Here is a 23,627-nt window from a genome sequence, read left to right on the forward strand (position 1 = left end):
CCTCCCAAACAGTGGTCACAAATCAGTCCAAATGTGTGGTAGTGGGCACATCTGCTATATTGAGATAATCCATCCCACCTCACAGGTGTGCCACATCAGGATGCTGATCTGACATCATGAGTAGTGCACAGGTGTACCTCAGACTGCCCACAACAAAAGGCCACCCTGGAATGTGCAGTTTTGTCTCACAGCAAAATGCCACAGATGCCACAAGCAATGAGGGAGCGTGCAATTGGCATGCTGACAGCAGGAATGTCAACCAGATCTGTCGCCCGTGCATTGAATGTTCATTTCTCAACCATAAGCCGTCTCCACAGGCGTTTCAGAGAATATGGCAGCACATCCAACCGGCCTCACAACCGCAGACCTCGTGTAACCACACCAGCCCAGGACCTCCACATCCAGCAGGTTCACCTCCAAGATCGTCTGAGACCAGCCACCCAGACAGCTGCTAGAACAATTGGTTTGCACAACCAAACAATTTCTGCACAAACTGTCAGAAACCGTCTCAGGGACGCTCAACTGCATGCCCGTTGTCCTCATCGGGGTCTTGACCTGACTCCAGCTCGTCGCCGTAACAGACTTGTGTGGGCAAATGCTCACATTCGATGGCGTCTGGCACGTTGGAGAGGTGTGCGCTTCACGGATGAATCATGGTTCACATTGTTCAGGGCAGATGGCAGCTGAGAATGTCCCAGTTCTTGCATGGCCAGCATACTCACCGGACATGTCACCCATTGAGCATGTTCGGGATGTGCTTGACCGGCGTATACGACAGCGTGTACCAGTTCCCACGAATATCCAACAACCTCGCACAGCCATTGAAGTGGAGTGGACCAACATTCCACAGGCCACAATTGACAATCTGATAGACTCCATGCGACGATGTGTTGCACTGCATGAGGCAAATGGTGGTCACACCAGATACTGACCGGTTCTGGGTCCCCAGACCCCCAATAGCGCAAAAAACTGTGCATTCCAGGGTGGCCTTTTGTTGTGGGCAGTCTGAGGTACACCTGTGCACTACTCATGATGTCAGATCAGCATCCTGATGTGGCACACCTGTGAGGTGGGATGGATTATCTCAATATAGCAGATGTGCCCACTACCACACATTTGGACTGATTTGTGACGACTGTTTGGGAGGGATGGTTATATTGTGTATCTGGAATGAATTTTAGGTCTCTACGTCCATCCCATGGGGAATTGGAGCAGTAACAAAGGTGTTGCGTTTATATTTTTGTTGAGTGTAATTTCACCTCCTCACTACGTACGACTCTGGATACTGTAGCTCCAGTGAAAACTAAGGTCTCTAATCAGAAGTACCTGACTCCGTGGTATAATTCTCAAACACGTACCCTAAAGCAGATGACTCGTAATCTGGAGAGGAAATGGCGTGTCACAAATTTAGAGGATCATCATTTAGCCTGGAGAAATAGTTTGCTGCTTTATAAGAAAGCCCTCCGCAAAGCCAGAACATCTTACTATTCATCACTGATTGAAGAAAATAAGAACAACCCCAGGTTTCTCTTCAGCACTGTAGCCAGGCTGACAAAAAGTCAGAGCTCTTTTGAGCCAACCATCCCTTTAACGTTAACTAGTAATGACTTCATGAACTTCTTCACAAATAAAATTTTTATCATTAGAGAAAAAATTACCAATAATCATCCCACAGATGTAATATTATCTACAGTTACTCCTAGTACCATTGATGTTAAGTTAGACTCTTTTTCTCTAATTGATCTTTCTGAGTTAACTTCAATAATTACTTCCTCTAAACCATCAACGTGTCTTTTAGACCCCATTCCTACAAAACTGCTCAAAGAAGTCCTGCCATTAATTAATTCTTTGATCTTAAATATGATCAACCTATCTCTAATAATCGGCTATGTACCACAGGCCTTCAAGCTGGCTGTAGTTAAACCTTTACTCAAAAAGCCATCTCTAGACCCAGCAGTCTTAGCTAATTATAGGCCAATCTCCAACCTTCCTTTCATATCAAAAATCCTTGAAAGAGTAGTTGTCAAACAGCTAACAGATCATCTGCAGAGGAATGGCTTATTTGAAGAGTTTCAGTCAGGTTTCAGAGCTCATCACAGCACAGAAACAGCTTTAGTGAAGGTTACAAATGATCTTCTTATGGCCTCTGACAGTGGACTCATCTCTGTGCTTGTCCTGCTAGACCTCAGTGCAGCATTCGATACTGTTGACCATAATATCCTATTAGAGCGATTAGAACATGCTGTAGGTGTTACAGGTACTGTGCTGCAGTGGTTTGTATCATATCTATCTAATAGACTCCAATTTGTGCATGTAAATGGAGAGTCCTCTTCACACACTGAGGTTAATTATGGAGTTCCACAGGGTTCAGTGCTAGGACCAATTCTGTTTACATTATACATGCTTCCCTTAGGCAGCATCATTAGAAGACATAGCATACATTTTCACTGCTATGCTGATGACACCCAGCTCTATCTATCTATCTAAGATTGTGATCAACTAGAAGTCATCAGAACATTACACTTAGACCTATTTGTGTTGTAGCTTAGATCTGGTCCACTCCCCAGTCTTAGAAACAACACTGATGGCAGGTTCTAGATGGAAAGGAAAAAATGTTTGTCATCACCAACTACTGCTGTGATTGGCAGCATAATTTGTAAGAGCTATTTGTACTAATAAAGAACATGCCACAATCCTGGGTCATTTGGCCCAGTGTTTTATGTTATGTCATTATGTTCATTTGTGTCAGCTGTTTTCCCATTTGTTTCCATTTCCCCTGATCACCTCCTGTGTGCATTTAGTCTGTGTTTCGTCTGTTGTTTTCCATGTCATGCTCCTAGGTTTGCATCTTCCACGTCTCAGGTATTCATGCCCAGGTGTTCATGTTAGGGTCTTTCATGTTGTAGTTTAGTTCACCCAGTTAAGGTTTCAGTTTTGCCCCTGGCCTTTGTTTGGAGTTCTTTTTCCAGCCTTAAATAAAAGGCTCACCTTCTATTATGTCAAGTTTTGTCACTTTACGTGTCTATGTTTGGGCTCAACTCGTCACTCCATATAGTCTGCCACAGCCAGACTGTGACAGAATAATACTTAGACCATTACCTTTACTGTTTCACAAAAGGTTAAAAAGTGAATGCCCACAATTTAGACTTTAATTGCAGAATATTTTATTAAAGAAATTTAGCAAGAACAAAGCAAAATCAAATAGTAAGCATCACAAAATAATAATCAAATCACTTAAAATGCAAAAATGAGCACATATAAATAAAAGAGATATACATTCAAAAAATCAAATCACGGGTTCACTGTTTGGACTTCCATTTTCAAGTCTTAAATCCAAACTAATCTAAACTGCTCATCTCACAGAAGACACCCCCCCCCCCCCCCCCCCACACACACACACACACACACACACAAAGAGATACCATTTATCTCTTTCTCGGAAACACACACATACATCATATATTCAAAGCCTGGATGTTTCAGATTCAAATGTATACATATTTCATATTTTCTGTTGTGTTTATCTTTTGTTTTTGAGGTTTTCAATGTTGGTGCAGTTTGCATAATAAATGTGCTCATTGATGAATCAGATGGTGATCTGAAAATTGTTTTACACACACATACATATAAATCACTCGTCGGACCCCCTGGTGGTCACACGGCTTCGTGATGTTAGTGACAAAAATAAAAGAAATTCATGCATTAGCCTACAATGGCAAAATGTTTGAATCTGATGGAAAACAGTAAAAATATAAAATATCACTTCTTTTCTTTAAAAAAAATGCTGACTTTATTGAATGCATGGTTTTATAATACAAGAGTATTACAAGAGAGATTTAAAAATGGGGTTTCAATGGAAGTGAATGGGGCGTTTTTGTGTCGAGAGAGACTACACAAAAAATAATAATGCAATCAAATCAAATTTTTTCCTGTTCTTTGACATGTCCAAGAATCTAAAAACCCCCAATGTCCCATCCTCGTTCTATTTATTGTATGGAAAACTACACAATTAGACTTTTTTCAATGAATAAACTGGCATTTCAAGGCTTAAAATCCTGAAATTAATTTAATGTTTGATCATTGTGAAAAGGGCTCAAGATGATTTAGTGATTTATGAAAAAAAGCAGATTTTGTGTGTGTAGAATTTTGTGCACAAAGGTGTTGAAATGGTGCAAAATGCATCAACAGAGTATGGATGACATGTAAGTTTAAAGGACACAAGATTTTAAAAATTTGACTAAAAAGAAGATTTCCTTCAAAAATCCATGTCACGAGCTATAACATGGCCAACATGATTGCCAAATTTTAAAAAAAGTCCTGAGGAGGGCATGAGGGTTTCAACGGTGTAGTAAACAGTAATCACACCCCTGTGGTTCACTCACAAGAGTAACATTGTACCAATGCCTGACTATCATAACTCCACAAATGAAGATCTGTCAAGATATCAATAAGATATGTCATCGTCAGGGTAACCGGTTTTGTTTGAATTTTTTCAGCATGAACCACAAGTCTTTGGGCTAGTGCTCCCTCTCCTTGAGTCGCTACAATATTTTATTCCTTTGAAAGGCGAGCTCTCTAGCTTTGACAAAGTGCAGAACAAACATGGTGACTGTAAAGCTTAAAATCAACCAAACACCTCCAAACTTTCAGGATTTTTTCTGAGGAGCAAACTGACTCTGCCCCCAAACGGCTGAAAAGTCGTGTTAACTGATGATTGTTACAGTTCAACACAGACAGGTGCAAACTCAGTTTAATCTATGCAAATTCAGAAAAAGTGCTTCATCTTCAGTCATTTCAGACAGCTGTGCTCCTGAGTTTCAAGCAGTCATTTTCAAAGGAGAGTTTTATAAATTATCTAGTTTTAATAACTGTCTGACAGAAATCAAGCAATGGTTAAACATGAACTTCCTCCAGCTAATCTTCGATAGAACAGAAACTTTAATTATTGCTCCCAACCATATGATTTCAGAAAGTAAGCAGCATATCAGATTCTTAGACCCTCCTGTTAAATCGAGCCTTAGAAACCTTGGTGTCATACACTCAACAAAAATATAAACGCAACACCTTTGTTACTGCTCCCATTCCCCATGGGATGGACGTAGAGACCTAAAATTCATTCCAGATACACAATATAACCATCCCTCCCAAACAGTGGTCACAAATCAGTCCAAATGTGTGGTAGTGGGCACATCTGCTATATTGAGATAATCCATCCCACCTCACAGGTGTGCCACATCAGGATGCTGATCTGACATCATGAGTAGTGCACAGGTGTACCTCAGACTGCCCACAACAAAAGGCCACCCTGGAATGTGCAGTTTTGTCTCACAGCAAAATGCCACAGATGCCACAAGCAATGAGGGAGCGTGCAATTGGCATGCTGACAGCAGGAATGTCAACCAGATCTGTCGCCCGTGCATTGAATGTTCATTTCTCAACCATAAGCCGTCTCCACAGGCGTTTCAGAGAATATGGCAGCACATCCAACCGGCCTCACAACCGCAGACCTCGTGTAACCACACCAGCCCAGGACCTCCACATCCAGCAGGTTCACCTCCAAGATCGTCTGAGACCAGCCACCCAGACAGCTGCTGGAACAATTGGTTTGCACAACCAAACAATTTCTGCACAAACTGTCAGAAACCGTCTCAGGGACGCTCAACTGCATGCCCGTCGTCCTCATCGGGGTCTTGACCTGACTCCAGCTCGTCGCCGTAACAGACTTGTGTGGGCAAATGCTCACATTCGATGGCGTCTGGCACGTTGGAGAGGTGTGCGCTTCACGGATGAATCATGGTTCACATTGTTCAGGGCAGATGGCAGCTGAGAATGTCCCAGTTCTTGCATGGCCAGCATACTCACCGGACATGTCACCCATTGAGCATGTTCGGGATGTGCTTGACCGGCGTATACGACAGCGTGTACCAGTTCCCACGAATATCCAACAACCTCGCACAGCCATTGAAGTGGAGTGGACCAACATTCCACAGGCCACAATTGACAATCTGATAGACTCCATGCGACGATGTGTTGCACTGCATGAGGCAAATGGTGGTCACACCAGATACTGACCGGTTCTGGGTCCCCAGACCCCCAATAGCGCAAAAAACTGCACATTCCAGGGTGGCCTTTTGTTGTGGGCAGTCTGAGGTACACCTGTGCACTACTCATGATGTCAGATCAGCATCCTGATGTGGCACACCTGTGAGGTGGGATGGATTATCTCAATATAGCAGATGTGCCCACTACCACACATTTGGACTGATTTGTGACGACTGTTTGGGAGGGATGGTTATATTGTGTATCTGGAATGAATTTTAGGTCTCTACGTCCATCCCATGGGGAATGGGAGCAGTAACAAAGGTGTTGCGTTTATATTTTTGTTGAGTGTATTTGACTGCTCAATGTTGATTGAGAAACATTCCAAACGGCTTGTCCAGAACTGTTTTTATTATCTAAGGAATACTTTAAAACTCAGAATAATGGTGTCAAAGGCTCATTATTCATGCTTTTATTTCTTCCCGTTTGGATTTTCCAGTTTTGTTTTTACTTGTTTTAACAAATCATCTTTAAATCATCTTCAGACTGTGCAGAATGCTGCAGCATGTCTCTTACCAGGCACCAACAGAAGATCTCATATCACTCCAGTTTTTGCCTCCCTTCACTGATTGCCTGTAAGTTTTAGGTTTCATTTTAAAATTTTAGTTCTAACCTGTGGATCAGTTTCTAACGTTCTAAAAAAAAAGTCTTAAAACTTAGAAACTATGATTATTAATAGTGTGCTGTGTAATGCCAACATTTATAAAGCATAAAGATTTAAAATATCATATCACATTTGACCTCTGACCTCTCCCATAAGTTCAACAGCTCAACCTGAAAGTCAAAGTAATGATAATGCTTTATAGAGCCATTTATTTAAAACTTAGTCCCTGTTGGTACTGACAGCATGTAGGGAATGATACATGGGGATTGTAAATATCAGGTTACTTTGGACCTCTGACCTCTTCTTTAGGGTCTAATATGTTAAAACTTGCATAAAATGTATTTCATCCATGCTTCAAATTCTGCTGACTTTATATTGGTGACATGTTTCATGACTTTATTTTGTGCATTACAGTAACAGGTTACAACCTTAAATACAAACTAATACATTTTCAATGTTGCTGAATGTTTTTTAAATAAATTGTTGAAATCTTATTTTTTGTTTTTTGCCCTTCTCCCCCGTCCCTCTTCTCAGCTGTTTCTCTTTCCCTCTTTCTTTCTCCCCTTCTTTCCCCCAGTCAAGTCTGTCCTGTATTCAGCAAGTGAAAATAAAATAAACAATAAAAGGTGAATCAAATGGACCATTACGGCAAGGCTGGGATGGTCAATTTGGTAAAGTAAATCCGTTGGGCATCTTTCTTTGCCTTTAGACAATAATTCTGATGGCAAAAGAGCCAAACGGGACAGGCAAAAAAAAAAAAAAAAAAAAAACAACTCAGAAAAACACACACAAGTGTGTCACGTGTTTCCGCAGCATAAACTGAGAAGTGTATAAACACACACTCTGTAACCAAGCATGACTGTACACAGTGCAGAGTAATGACTGTGCCTGGATCTGCCTTCCGACCTGTCCGACCAGTTTAAAAGCCACACAATGGGCCCGAAGGCAGTGGGAGTCTTATGTGCGCCTACTGTACTCCTCCACAGACCACTGCAACAAACAGCAGCAGCAAGACCCTCAATAAACATATTTTCCAGCACGGAGGACCACTGGGTGATATCCAGCAAGAAGACAGCCAAACACAGCCTGCCTGCAGACTACGCCCACCTGCTTCACTAGGCATTTGGTGCACAATCCTCTTCAGTTTAATTACCAGTGAAATATATTGTAGACATCAGAGTGTACCTACTGTCCTTAGCTGAGCTGTATATCTCGTTAACCACGCAGCAGCAGCAACATTTTAATCACTGAGCACTTGGGCCAAATGCAGCCTTACTTTACCTGCAACGTGCAACTTAATCATGCTCGAAAATTATTTTATGCAAATCGCCTCATCTGTATTTTGCTAAGCAGCAGTAAACAGGCTATTGTTGTGATTCTTTCTTTATTTTTTGCAACCCTAATCTCACCTAATCCTCTTTTTAGGTCTTGATTTATGAATTTATTAACAGTTTGCACAGAGATCGACCTTGGCACAGACTATTTTTTCCTCGTTTTACCGGATTTTTACGCGGAAAACCCAGACGATCCTGCTCAGCAATCACAGGGAGAAATGAACAAAGATCAACAGCGGAATTATCCTTCCTCCACAACTGTTGAATGCAACAGCTCTAATTAGGTGAAGCGGCCAAAAGGAAACATTAGCTGCTGGCCTGGTTTTTTGGAAGAGGCCAAAATAGCTGGATAAAAGTATTTCCACAGCAGACTTCAGCGAAGGCGGAATAATCAACCTGAAAAGAAGCGGCTGCTGTTCACCGCCCCACATGAACCAACTTTGCCTGTAAAATAAAAGAAAAGAAAAAAAAGACAGTGAAAAAGAGAAAAAAAAGAAGAAAAAAAAGAAATCTTATTTTCACTTCATATTCATTTTTAAATATTTGTATGAATTTTTCTTAAAATCAAATTTATGCTACACTTGTACTATATCCACATAAATAGCAAATAATTATACTCAAATTATGTCAGGTGTTTGAGATCAGTTTTAAAATACTGTTTGACATGTTCGTTTGCTGGAACTCGTGTGGAACAAGTCAGTGTCAGTGTGGTTACTGTTTTGACACTAAATCCAACAGTGACCTCTAGTGTCAATCTCTGGTATTGCGCTGAAAGGACACAGCACAGCTGGAGCTCTGTTTGTTCAGCCTCTGAATTCTTCGAGTGAGCTAGCCTGTAGCTCCAGGTCAGCTGCAGAGTTTTTGACCTTAAACAACAAACAACAGAGGGCTTTGTGATCAGATCAGGCTCTGTGTGTCCTTCCTTCAATTCCCGACTCTGACATCAGCTCACAGCTTCTAATTAGTGAAATTAGTAACTAGTATTGACATTCAAGTTGAAATCCAAACTTCTGCTGAAGAAGAAATGTTCATGTCACAGTATGCCATGGCACACCGTGGGGATGTGGGGAATTAGTACCCAAATGCTGGACTCTGATGAACAGTGCCTTCGCACACAATAAGTCCATGCCTCGTGCTCTCCGCTCCGTGTGTCCGCACTCCCTGTGCTCGCTGCTCTCTGGCTTTCCACACTCCTCCTGGTGGAAACAATAGAAGCAGCCGTCAGGACACTTAACTACTGTGGGCATACACTCACTGAACTTGTCTCTCTAAAAACACTTTGTGGAGTCTCACGCAATGATCCCACATCAGTGAGAGCTCCATCATACTCTTAAATAGCTCCCCCGATGAGCCTGATCAGCAGCAGGTGTGTGGCAAGGTCTTCAGGTGTGGCCAGCCCCCTAGCAGGGCCACACCAACCAGGCCTGCAGGTGCCTGTCAGCTGGCCTATAGGAAACAGCCGCACTGCGCACACACACCCACACACAACTGCCTATACATACAACGTGGAAACACAACAGCAGCACAGACCAGCTAAAAACACACTGTCCACACTGCTCATGGACCCTGGGTCCCTGACAGTTCAGGTCTTCTCTGTGGTTTCCACATGCTGAAGCTCTCTTCATTAAGGCGTCTACACTGGTGTGTGAGCAGGAGTCTCTGTTTAAAACAAAACAAGTTTGGACTTCAAAGTACACACTGTTTTTTAAATTTTAATTACAGGCCAGTAAATCCAGAGTTATGATTTAAAAAAATATAAGCCATGATTTCTTCTAAATACTGTTGTCACTGGGTTTTTTGGATAAAAAAAAAAAAAAAAAAGCATTTAAAAAGCAAGGACAGCGCGAGAACAGTAAAGAAAGAAAAAAAGCCACCTCTTTCCTATCGGTGGAAAAATGTGCTATGTCGACCAATTAAAAACAAAAGTCAACATGTGGGATTTGGTTGTTTAGGAAGAGGGGAAAGTTTGGGAAGTGTTGGTAACAGCAGCGAGACAGAGTGAGCAAGTGAAAGAGTGGGAGAGAGTTTCAAGATGTGGGAGATTTGTGATGTTTAGTGTTAGCTTGTTAATGCGTTGACGCCGTCTGGCCCCACGCACTGGGCGATCCGCCGTAACTAGTTAACGGAGATTAATGCAGTTATGGCGTTAACGTCATTTTAACGAGATTAACACTGACAGCACTACTGTTTTTATTTACATTTTCTACAAAGCTCCAACTTATTTGGAAATAGGGCAAAAATCATGGTTCATAAGTCACGTCACTGTTTGTTGTGACGTGACTGACTCACTTTCACCTCTAACTTTGTTCTTTTCATCCACAGCTGCTGTTTGCAGAGGTCTGGATCACAGCGCTGTTGTCATCGCCATAATTTTAGCAGCATTTGACTCTGAAAAAGATGTTTTTAAATAAATAACAGATAAAAATACTACATGGATTATCAAATAATAATTTTCCTAAGAAGGCTTAAAGAAGCTTCATATAATGCAGCATAACTAATTAAAATCAAAGCTAGAATAACTCTGTGTGACATCATCAATTAAGACATGAAACATTTCCTGGAAGAACTCACCAACAACCAGCCTGATATCTGCAGCTCTCTTCAGGCCCCATAACTCTGGGAAGAAACATCTGTATATTCCTTCTACTGAGAGCTCCACCGCGCAATGTGCTGCAGCTTTTCAGGCCATCCTTGAACAGCTCCGTCCTCCCAGCATACCTCCACATCTTCATGTTGTTGTCCTCCTGGTTTTGGTTTTAACGGTGCACATACTGGCTCTGTGGAGGAAGGTCCGGTCTCCACCACTCCTTGTCCACAACTGGAGGCTCCAACTGACATGGCAGCATGGCATCATTGTCATGAGTGGCCACGATTGGATGAGATGAACCGATCGCCTCAGGATAACCTGAGCCACAGAGAGCAAACATGAAACATTTCATTGTTTTTGAAACATGGTGAAGCTCATGTAGTCACATATTCACTGAGCATCCGGCCAGAGTCAAAGAGCCCTGCTACACATGTTTCAAACACTCTTGCATATAAGAGTCACTTGGAGCTGCTTTCATGCCATGGTGAAATTCTTTATAACAAAGTGTTAGAGGAGGTCACAACATGAAGAAGCAGCAGACAAGCCAAAACAAGCAAACATGTTTACGGTTTCTTTCAACAGCTCAAACTATCTGCATTTATAACATCCACCATACCTGCTGCTGAACCACAGCATGGTGTTTATACTCTTTACTGTACACATCCATGTATATACTGTATATATAGAAACCACTTATGCACTCTTTATTCATTCCATGATTTATTCCAAAATCTTTGAACTTTGCAGCATAAATAGAATTATTTTGTGGAAAAAAATTCAGAAAAAGTTGCTTTTTATTTAATTTTTCCTCATGTTAATCTTTGAAATATCTTCACCAGAAATAAATAGCTATTAATTAAATGTCACAAGCAGGAGGCCTCAGTATCAAAATAAAGCGAAAACTTGTGAGATTTCATCAGAGGTGTAAATATTACAGCAGATGTTACTGTGTCAATGTTACTGAGGCTGGAACATAGAAAAAGAGATTTTAACCTTGCCTAATTTATTTTTGGATTGCTTTGGATAAAACCACTTTGAAAATATGCTTCAGTAGACAATAAACTCCAGAAAACCAGGAATCAACACATCTGTGCAAAGACTGATGCTGCTGAAGTGAAACAGTGAAATGTGATCAAGCTTTTAATAAACTAGTTGCCAGGCATTTTTCCATTTGGAGCATTTTGGCACCATCTTTCATCTGAAATGTCTTAGGTATTGAACAACAGAAATGATTGAACTTGATGTACATGCCTTAAAATTGTTGTTTTTTGAATAATTATTGAAGAACGACGTACACATTCAGGTACATTGGATCTTTGTGCCTTTGCGTAATGCACTTTTAGAAAATAGCCTCGGCCCTTTAATTCTGAGGGGCCATAACTTTGGCTTCTATTGGCCGATTTACATGTTTGATCCCTCTTTTTAATCATCTGAGCCAAAAGAGTCACGCTAATATAATGCTGTTTACATCAGTTCCACCAATCAAAAGTTTTAAGACAAAAAATGCACGTGACAAACAATTTACAACACACTCGCTCATCCGATCACACGTCTGTAATCGGGCTGTTGAAAATGTTGATTGCTTCTACCTGAAACATTGTGAACGACCTTGTGTATTCAGGAAATGAGTTTATAGAGGCTATTGTCAGCATCTGTGAAGAAAAACTAATAAATTTCATGAAAGTTTGTAACTGCTCTTTTAATTATTATTTTTTTTTTGTTTTCTGTGTGTTTGGTGATAGTAGAAATGGTTTAGCTTTTTAGCTAAACTTTTTAGCTGCGATGCGGAGGTTTCTGTGGATACCACACATGTGGATATTTACATAACAGACCTTGTATCACAACTGATGAAACAGAACCGTGCTTTACTAAAATCTGGCTTGATTCATTTCAATAATTCGGCAGTTCCTTGGTGTCAATTTCACAACCTGAAAAAAAATGGAAGGGTGATATCAGGTTTATGAATCTAGTCTACTGTTAAGAAAAAGGAAAACAAATAAATTTTCATCTGTCAGATAGAAAATACCTTCTGGTACTCTTCAGTCCGTCAGTGCCTGGGGGAGGTGGCGTACAGGATTCAGGAACAGAGTGGCCCCTTATCAGGGCATGACCATCCATCTGGGGCAACAGCGGGGCTGTGAGCAGACCTAGACTCCATTCCTACAGATTCTTCTACCAACAATGTGGCCCCACCTAGTTCCCACCTCCTGACTCTCATGCTGTGAGTCCCATGACTCCTGGGCCAGTGACCTCTCCTGTTGCAGCCTTTTTCTCCTGTGGTCCACATCACATCTTATGCAGTCAGTCTTGTCTCTGTGTTTGTATTTCTGTCTGTGTGTCAAGGTTGCATCTCTGTAGTCCGTACTTCCTGTCTTATATTGCCAGTGCCGAGTGTTTAGTTAAGTTTCTGTTTTTCTTTGTGTTCCTTTCCACCTGTGTCAAATTCTTGTATTTAGTCTATTCATGTGTGTGTCTCCTTATGAAGTCTGTTTACTTTTTTATCTGTACCAAGCTCTTGTGTTGTAGTCAGTTGAGGTTTCCTGTTTTATTTATTCATCATTCCATTCAGGTGTTTTTTCTCTTCCCTGACCTCATTTGTGGATTTAAGTTTTCAGTTTTCCTTTGTTCCTCATTGTATTGTGATCCGTCCTACGCCAGGCTGTGTGCTCTCTCCTAGTATTAGTGTTTCTAGTTTCTATGTTCCCAGTTCAGTTGATGCCCGAGGTTTGTGTTTTCTGTGTTGTTCGGGCATGAAATTGGAAATGCTGTTGCACCCTCAGACCTGATTCTAGGATCACACTGTTTTTAAATGTACACATTTGTGTGAAAAAAACAGTAAGCAGCAGTCTGTCAGAGTGGGCTCCTGAAAGGATTGCTGCACCTCCAGGTCAAAGGTCAAACCCTCCTCTATGCCTCAGTTTACTGAGCACTGAGGTATTTTGTGTCACAAAATAAGCAAATAAAAAAAATAAGTTTAAGGTTTGGATAATCATCAAAAATGTGGTTTGCTGCATGAGGGCAACATCCCACATAGCAAAATTTGTATGGCCCGGATCTGGCCCGCACAATGTGCCTACATGTGGCCCATATACTGCAAAGAATGAAGGCCCTTTGGTGGCCCTCTTCTTTGGAGCACAACTTTAACAGTTTCTGTTACATTTTCTAAATAGAGACATTGACTGAATTTCAAAATTCTCCCCTTTCTTAGAATTCATGAAGATCATATCTTTATAACTCTTTTTGAACTACTTTATGTTTGGACATTGTTTCAACTGCATATTCAAATGCTCTACAGTTTCACTACACACACAGAAACACTTGCTTTGAACAGAATCTGTGCTCTTTGAATTTCCAGTAGACTTGCAAGTTTTAATGTTTCAGACTGCAAGAATAGTGCGTTTGTATGATCCCCATAACCTGCATTGTGGATAATTTGAACTGTTTTTTTAAGAGTAAAAAATGAATGTAATGTACTTTTATAGTTATTTCCCCAGACCTCTATACAATAGCTTAAGTAAGGTGAAACCAGTGAACAGTAGAGAATATGAAGTGATGTCCAGTCTAATACCTGCTTTGCCTTGTTAAGGATTGCAATGGTTTGTGATACTTTAGAATGAATATATCTTATTTGTGCTCCCCAGTTAAGTTTTCATCTGTAACTACCCAACCATTTATTTCATTTTTTCCCCTAACAGAGGCTCTGCAGAGTTTAGACAAATCAGAGAAAATTACAATTCTGATCTGGTCTCTCATCAGAGGCAGCAGATAAACCAGTGCAAGTAGTGCAATACAAATATATTCTTTAAATATCATACAATATGATTTCCTGAATTGTTTTAAATGGTGTCTCTCATAGTGGGAATGCACTTACAATGCAAATTTTACACCCCTCCATGATTTCTAAGTGGGGGGACTTGCAAAATTGCAAGGTGTTCAAATACTTATGTTCCTCACTGTATATCCCTTTACAAAAAAGATGTTCTTTTAAATATAAAGCAGCTCTCTCTCTCAGGAAGACAATACCCGCTAGTGAGTTATTTAGAAACACAGGAAGTTCTCAAAAGCAACACATTCTCGTTTCAGTCTGATGCTCACACAGTCAGCAGCAAGCCAACATGCAGGTCAAAGTTTCCAGCATCAGACTCTGTGAGTACTGACATTATCTGTCAATAAAAAGATATTAAGTCAACTGTTGAGAAAATGTATGTATGAACTTAAAGGGAAATCATTATATCCAAAACACACCCATACATTTTCATGCATTCAATATGCAAATTTGTAACTTCTCAATGATAATCTCTTTGTCCATATTTCCAGTGGTGAACACGCTGTTTTTGTTTGTTCCAAAAGCTGGATTGAGTGTTTCTCAAAGACATAGTAAGTACTTCAAATTCAGCTTGAGGCATTTGAGATACTGGGGTATAAAAATAAAGTTGATTTAATATATCACATACATCTCATAACAACTTGAATGTTTCTGTAACTGCTGCAGTTGCTGTTTTTAGATTCAAATCTGAAAGAGTACAACAAGGGTACTGCATTAACCTTTTAAAACACAAAAATAATTCTCTGAAGGAAGCATACAAAAGAAAGCATGGAAATGCATATTTACTTATTCGGTAGATATATATGTGTAAATATTTTTTTGTTATTCTGAAAATATTTCAGCAATATATTAGTGCTTAATTCTTTTCTGTTTGTATTTCTCTAAAAAAAAGAAAGAAAATACCTTTGATTTTCTGTCTCAGATTCAGGTTTTCCTCAAGTTGCTCCAAACAGACAGCAGTTCTTTGAATTAGAATCTATCACGATCAGCTGTGAAGGGCTAAATGGACTGAATGGATGGAGAGTGATGAAAAAGATAAATGGAGATGTTAGAACATGTGCTTCATCCTGGGAAACATCTACTGGGCCTTGCAATATTATTAATGCATATCCAAAAACTGACAGTGGAGAATACTGGTGTGAATATGGAGGAAAACAAAAAAGTAACACTGTCAACATCACTGTAGCTGGTATGTACATGGAAAGAAATATCAACTATATATTGACATATTTAGTTAATTTACTTTTTAGATCAGTTGTTTTGGTATACCATAAATGGCACAATATTTTTGAGAATCAAGTATTACCAGTAAAAGAGAGTTTTTCAGATAACAGAAGCATCATGATCACAATAAGGTCTGTTATAAGTGTGAAATAATGTTTTATGTCTTAAAAATGATATACGACCTATTGACTGTAGTAGTTGAAATATTTGTTTGTATGAATAATTTCAGCATAAATTCCACATAAGGATAAATCTTTTTCTCCAAGTCCACAAAGTTTTCAGATCATTTGTCATTCACATTTAGATGGTCCTGTGATTCTGGAGAGTCCTGTCTATCCTGTGATGGAGGGAGAAAATGTGAGCTTGTATTGTAGAAAAAAGCATGCAAACTGTAGCTTCACTGCAAAATTCTATAAAAATGGTGCCTCAATTAGGAGCAGCTCAACTGGAAACATTACCACTCCCACTGCATCCAAATCTGATGAAGGACTCTACAAATGTAGTATTGCTGATACTGGAGAATCACCAGAGAGCTGGCTTAACATAAAAGGTGAGCTATGCCTGTGTGGGTTTTATTAATCACAGGTTATGCTTTTGTTGAATTTTGTTTTAGCCGAAACTAACTATCAGAGAACTGATAATACCTACAACTGTAGCATTTTGAGACTAAAGGCTTTCTAAAGTCAGATTTTGTAAAGGAAAACATAAATTTGTTTCATTATGAGATATTGACTGTTGTTTTTTCCTAGCTGCTTTTAACTGTTAATTTGGTTTATTTAAAATGTAAAATGTTGTAAATGAAATTATATTTCATATTTAACAATTAAAAATTTCTTGAGATAATAATTATTGTGAATTGTCCCAGTATAATGAAAATTAAAACTGGTAAATAAGAATCACTTTTCATTATCTTTATAGCAACTGATTTTCAAGCACACGGGCCTTCTCAACCCACTGGACTTATTGTGCTGCGCTCCATTGGTCTCATTTTTTTGTTGGTGACTTTTCTTCTCTTGGTGGGACTTCCACAATATTGGAAACATAAACTGTCATTATAGGTACTCGAAAAGAAAAATAAAGTTTTATAAATTTTACATTTACATTTTTACTCTTCAGTTATAACAGATAGCCATCTTTAATAACTATTGTTACGGTTCGGTGTTGGCAGTGTATTGTTTTAGGCGTTTTGGCGTGACTGTTATGTGTTTCCTGTTTTACTTTGAAAGTCTGTGTTATCTTAATGTGTTCAGATTACGTTTCCCTGTTCTCGTCAGTTCTGCGTTGCCCCAGCTGTGTTTCCCTCTTGTTGTCCATTTTCCTGATTGCTCCCCCTAGGTATTTAAACCCTGTGTTTCGGTGTGTCAAGGTCGCGATCTTCCCCCCCCCGTTGTAAATAGTTTAGCGCCTTGTGTTGTGATGTAAATAAATATCGTATTTTGCTTTAAAGAAAATAGTTGTCGATACTTTCGTTTTGGGATTATTTTTGTGGAAGCCCGTATTAGTCTTTTTTATGAGTTCGCCCTCCTTAAGAGCAGTGAGCTTGGGGGCCCTTTTTCCCTTATTTTCTATTTTTCCTGAGTTGCACGCCGGTTGCCTAGGCCGGGGTGTAACACTATAACCAAGTGCTAGTACATCCAAAACGTTGTTGTCAAGATTCTTCTTTCACTGCTTATTAAGTTACTTAAGGGAAAACTTTATTGATATATATATATATATGTGTGTGTGTGTGTGCATATATATATATACACACACATACATATATATATATATATATATATATATATATATATATATATATATATATATATATATATATATATATATATATATATATGTGTGTGTGTGTGTATATATATATGTATATATGTGTGTATATATATATATATATATATGTGTATATGTATATATGTATGTGTATATATATACACCCAGCACGCCCCTGCGGGCGGTTTATCCTTCAAGCTCGGGTCCTCTACCAGAGGCCTGGGAGCTTGAGGGTCCTGCGCAGTATCTTAGCTGTTCCCAGGACTGCGCTCTTCTGGACAGAGATCTCCGATGTTATTCCCGGGATCTGCTGGAGCCACTCGCCTAGCTTGGGAGTCACCGCACCTAGTGCTCCGATTACCACGGGGACCACCATTACCTTCACCCTCCACATCCTCTCGAGCTCTTCTCTGAGCCCTTGGTATTTCTCCAGCTTCTCGTGTTCCTTCTTCCTGATATTGCTGTCATTCGGAACCGCTACATCGATCACTACGGCCGTCTTCTTCTGTTTGTCTACCACCACTATGTCCGGTTGGTTAGCCACCACCATTTTGTCTGTCTGTATCTGGAAGTCCCACAGGATCTTAGCTCGGTCATTCTCCACCACCCTTGGGGGCATCTCCCATTTTGACTTCGGGACTTCCAGGTTATACTCGGCACAGATGTTCCTGTACACTATGCCGGCCACTTGGTTATGGCGTTCCATGTATGCCTTGCCTGCTAGCATCTTGCACCCTGCTGTTATGTGCTGGATTGTCTCTTGGGCATCTTTACACAGCCTGCACCTGGGGTCTTGCCTGGTGTGATAGACCCCAGCCTCTATGGATCTTGTACTCAGAGCTTGTTCTTGTGCTGCCATGATTAGTGCCTCTGTGCTGTCTTTCAGTCCAGCTTTGTCCAGCCACTGGTAGGATTTCTGGATATCAGCCACCTCCTCTATCTGCCGGTGGTACATACCATGCAGGGGCCTGTCCTTCCATGATGGTTCCTCGTCTCCCTCCTCTTTCTTGGGTTTCTGTTGCCTGAGGTATTCACTGAGCACTCGGTCAGTTGGGGCCATCTTCCCAATGTATTCTTGGATGTTCCTTGTCTCATCCTGGACTGTGGTGCTGACACTCACCAGTCCCCGGCCCCCTTCCTTCCGCTTAGCGTACAGCCTCAGGGTGCTGGACTTGGGGTGAAACCCTCCATGCATGGTAAGGAGCTTTCTTGTCTTTATGTCAGTGGCTTCTATCTCCTCCTTTGGCCAGCCTATTACCCCAGCAGGGTACCTGATCACGGGCAGGGCGTATGTGGTTGATGGCCCGGATCTTGTTCTTACCATTCAGCTGACTCCTCAGGACTTGCCTGACCCTCTGCAGGTACTTGGTGGTTGCAGCCTTTCTAGCGGCCTCTTCATGGTTCCCATTTGCCTGCGGGATCCCCAGGTACTTGTAACTGTCCTCTATGTCTGCAATGTTGCCTTCTGGTAGTTCAATCCCCTCAGTTCTGACTACCTTCCCTCTCTTTGTTACCATCCGACTACACTTCTCCAGTCCGAACGACATTCCAATGTCATTGCTGTATAGCCTGGTAGTGTGGATCAGTGAATCGATGTCTCGTTCACTCTTGGCATACAGCTTGATGTCATCCATGTACAGGAGGTGGCTGACAACTGCTCCGTTCCGTAGTCGGTATCCGTAGCCAGTCTTGTTAATGATCTCACTGAGGGGGTTCAGGCCTATGCAGAACAGCAGTGGGGACAGAGCATCTCCTTGGTAGATCCCGCACTTGATGGTGACTTGTGCTATGGGCTTGGAGTTGGCCTCTAGTGTTGTACGCCACATCCCCATTGAGTTCCTGATGAAGGCTCTTAGGGTCCCATTGATCTTGTACAATTCTAGGCATTCCAGTATCCAGCTGTGGGGCATTGAGTCATAGGCCTTCTTGTAATCAATCCAGGCAGTGCACAGGTTGGTCAGTCTGGTCTTGCAGTCTCGGCTGACTGTTCTGTCTACCAGTAGCTGGTGTTTTGCGCCTCTGGTATTCTTGCCAATTCCTTTCTGTGTCCCACTCATGTATTGACCCATGTGCCTGTTCATCTTAGCCGATATGATGCCTGACAGGAGCTTCCATGTAGTACTGAGGCAGGTTATAGGTCGGTAGTTGGAGGGGACCGGTCCCTTCTTGGGGTCCTTGGGGATCAGGACCGTCTGACCTTCGGTTAGCCATTCCGGGTGTCTCTCGTTAACTAGCAGCTGGTTCATTTGTGCTGCCAGACGCTCGTGGAGTGCAGTCAGCTTCTTTAGCCAGTAGGCGTGAACCATGTCGGGCCCTGGTGCTGTCCAACTCTTCATACTGGAGACCCTTTCTTGGATATCTGCCACTGTGATGGTTACTGGACCTTGTTCAGGGAGGTCGCTGTGGTCTGCCCTCAGATCCACTAGCCACTGAGCATTGCCGTTATGGGTTGCGTCCTTCTCCCATATGCTCTTCCAGTATTGCTCCGTCTCCAGCCTTGGTGGTGCTGTTCTCTTATTATTGTTCCCTTGCCACTGAGAGTACACCTTTGCTGGTTCTGTGGAGAACAGCTGGTTTATTCTCCTGCCTTCTATATATATATATATATATATATATATATATATATATATATATATATATATATATATATATATATATATATATGTGTGTATGTATGTATATATGTGTATGTATGTATATATGTGTATGTATGTGTATATATGTGTATGTATGTATGTATGTATATATATATATGTGTATGTGTATATATATATTAGGGTGAACCGTTCGATACAGTGCTTTCGGTTCGGTACGCATATGTATCGAACAATACAACATTTGTAATTTATTTTATCAACTTTCCTTCTGACGATGCTGTCTGTGTTGAGCGCTCAGTGAATCTGCGTTCGACTACTCCGCCTAGGCTGCACTGTCCAGCGCAGATCCACTGAGCGTTTAACACAGACAGCATTGTCAGAAGGAAGAGCGCAGGGCAAGCTAGCGAGACAGAAGTTAAGCTCTCCTTGCAACATGGACCAGATCTGGCGTTTGGAATTATTTTGGTTTTCATGTGACGTATGACCCTGAAGGTAAGCGAGTCATGGACTAAAGTAAAACAGTATGTTGGATGTTCCTTGCAATGCTCAATTACATGGGTGGGAACTAGTGTGTTAGCGCAGTTAGCTCGTTAACGTGTTGGCCGTCTAGCCCCATGCACGGGGCGATCAGGGGTAGCTCGTTAACGGAGATTTGCCATGTTGTGGCGTTAAGGTCATTTCAACGAGATTAACCTGAAAGCACTAGTGGGAACACAACGAATATGACTGCACTTTTACGCCGACATCATCCTAGTGCAAAGACAAAGATGAGTGATTCCTCAATCAGATACAGGGCTCGCAATATCGCTAGCCCGACGTCCCGGGGCTAGCGATTTTTTTCAGTCGGGGTACCAAAATCTATCTCTGCCCTGCCCGTCGGGCTATTGTAGGAAGGAAAAATATATGTCAATGCTTTTGCATTCTTTCAGAAATGTAGCTGGGTAATTATGTCATTGGCATCGGTGAGCCACTGTCAATATGTGACATATTGAAATCACGTTTGAATTTGCGCTTGTTTTTTTGCTTTCACTTTGCAATCGTGCGAACTGTGTATAGAGAGCGACAGCACTGATCTGTGAGTGATGATAAATTGTGCACCAATTCCTCTGACATCGTCTTATTAATCGTTAGCTTACTATGCAAACATGACAAGTGAAATCTACCGCAGCAAGCTTAAACATGTGAGAGGTTGATCGCGCAGAGAATCGCTGAGCTTATGTGAGTGCGTGTGTAAAAGCAGCAGGATATATGATATATATTTTATATTATTTTAGTTCTGCTGAGCCAAATAAGACAGGTCAGGGTGAAGAAGTGACAGCCAAAGAAAAGCTTACCACAAAACGGAGAAGTTATGACAAATCAGACTATAAGGCAAAAAGAAAGTGCAGCTTTATGGTTTCATGGACAAAAGAATTTCTGTGGCTGCAATATGACGAGCTATATAATCAGGGCTGCACATAAGTGGTGCGCATTCGCTGTCAAATAAAAAACACGCACAAGGGTTAGGGTTAAATTTAAAAACTGTACTTTTGAGTTAAAATATATATTTATAATTTTAATAAATGACAAATTAAAAAGGCATGAACATTTTATTTTGTATCGAAAAAATATCGAACCGTGACACCAAAGTATCGAACCGAACCGAACCGTGAATTTTGTGTATCGTTGCACCCCTAATATATATATATATATATATATATATATATATATATGGACAGCGAATACGCACCTGTGGACCACTTATGTGCAGCCCTGGTTATTTAGCTCGTCATATTGCAGCCACAGAAATTCTTTTGTCCATGAAACCATAAAGCTGCACTTTCTTTTTGCCTTATAGTCTGATTTGTCATAACTTCTCCGTTTTGTGGTAAGCTTTTCTTTGGCTGTCACTTCTTCACCCTGACCTGTCTTATTTGGCTCAGCAGAACTAAAATATATATCTGTCTGTGAAGGTTCTCAGTCATCCAGGTCATCGTAGTCAAATATATATCCTGCTGCTTTTACACACGCACTCACATAAGCTCAGCGATTCTCTGCGCGATCAACCTCTCACATGTTTAAGCTTGCTGCGGGAGATTTTACTTGTCATGTTTGCATAGTAAGCTAACAATTAATAAGATGATGTCAGAGGAATTGGTGCACAAATTATCATCACTCACAGATCAGTGCTGTCGCTCTCTATACACAGTTCGCGCGATTGCAAAGTGAAAGCAAAAAAACAAGCACAAATTCAAACGCGATTTCAATATGTCACATATTGACAGTGGCTCACCGATACCAATGACATAATTACCCAGCTACATTTCTGAAAGAATGCAAAAGCATTGACATATATTTTTCCTTCCTACAATAGCCCGACGGGCAGGGCAGAGATAGATTTTGGTAGCCCGACTGAAAAAATCGCTAGCCCCGAGACGTCGGGCTAGCGATATTGCGAGCCCTGTATCTGATTGAGGAATCACTCATCTTGGAAAAGAGAGTTTATTACAGAGAAATGTCTCTTTCTAAAATAAAAGCTATACTATCCGCTTCTTCTGGGCTATATTCTCAGCAGCATATTAAACATATCAGGTCTCCATAAGGAGAATCCTGTGCTAACAGCTGTCTAAATGACTCGGCTAAAGTTTGTAGCATGCGTGCTTGTTGTTTTTGTCTGCTTCCACTTGTCTTTGCACTAGGATGATGTCGGCGTAAATGTGCAGTCATATTCGTTGTGTTCCCACTAGTGCTTTTAGGTTAATCTCGTTGAAATGACCTTAACGCCACAACACAGCAAATCTCCGTTAACGAGCTACCGCCGATCGCCCCGTGTATGGGGCTAGACGGCCAACACGTTAACGAGCTAACTGTGCTAACACACTAGTTCCCACCCATGTAATTGAGCATTGCATGGCACATCCAACATACTGTTTTACTTTAGTCCATGACTCGCTTACCTTCAGGGTTATACGTCACATGAAAACCAAAATAATTCCAAACGCCAGATCTGAATGAGGGTGGGGGAGGTCCACTTCTGTCTCGCTTGCTTGCCCAGTGCTCTTCCTTCTGACGATGCTGTCTGTGTTGAGCGCTCAGTGAATCTGCGTTCGACTACTCCGCCTAGGCTGCACTCTCGAGCCTAGGCGGAGTAGTCGAACGCAGATTCACTGAGCGCTCAACACAGACAGCATCGTCAGAAGGAAAGTTGATAAAATAAATTACAAATTTTGTATTGTTCGATACATATCCGTACCGAACCGAAAGCACTGTATCGAACGGTTCAATATCGATACGAATATCGTTGCACCCCTAATATATATATATATATATATATATATATATATATATATATATATATATATATATATATATATATATATATATATATATATATATAATTTGCCAATTGTCATAACAAACCAACAACCACGATTAACACTTTTTTTCATTGTCTCCACAGACAATACAAGGTAAGGTAATTTACCTGTTTTTAACAGACTGACAAGAATAATACAATAAAAATTATAAAATATATAGAACTAAACATTAAATCACAGATAAAGTCTCTCAGGTAAAGTTTCCAGATGAATAGACAGCTTTAATGTCAAAACCA

General features: G+C 40.9%; 1 protein-coding gene across 1 annotated transcript; it reads left to right on the forward strand.

Annotated features, from left to right (window-relative positions):
- Positions 1-14,739: 14,739 nt before the first annotated feature.
- On the forward strand, positions 14,740-17,017 carry LOC308408812 (high affinity immunoglobulin gamma Fc receptor I-like; the record flags this gene model as incomplete). Its single annotated transcript, XM_080901219.1, has 4 exons — positions 14,740-14,770; positions 15,373-15,632; positions 15,957-16,224; positions 17,010-17,017. 4 exons carry the CDS (start codon positions 14,740-14,742, stop codon positions 17,015-17,017), a joined length of 567 nt encoding a protein of 188 aa, XP_080757345.1.
- Between the last annotated feature and the right edge of the window lie 6,610 nt (positions 17,018-23,627).

Source organism: Rhamphochromis sp. 'chilingali', assembly GCF_963969265.1.
Source record: "Rhamphochromis sp. 'chilingali' genome assembly, chromosome: 1".
NCBI classification, from domain to species: Eukaryota; Metazoa; Chordata; class Actinopteri; order Cichliformes; family Cichlidae; genus Rhamphochromis; species Rhamphochromis sp. 'chilingali'.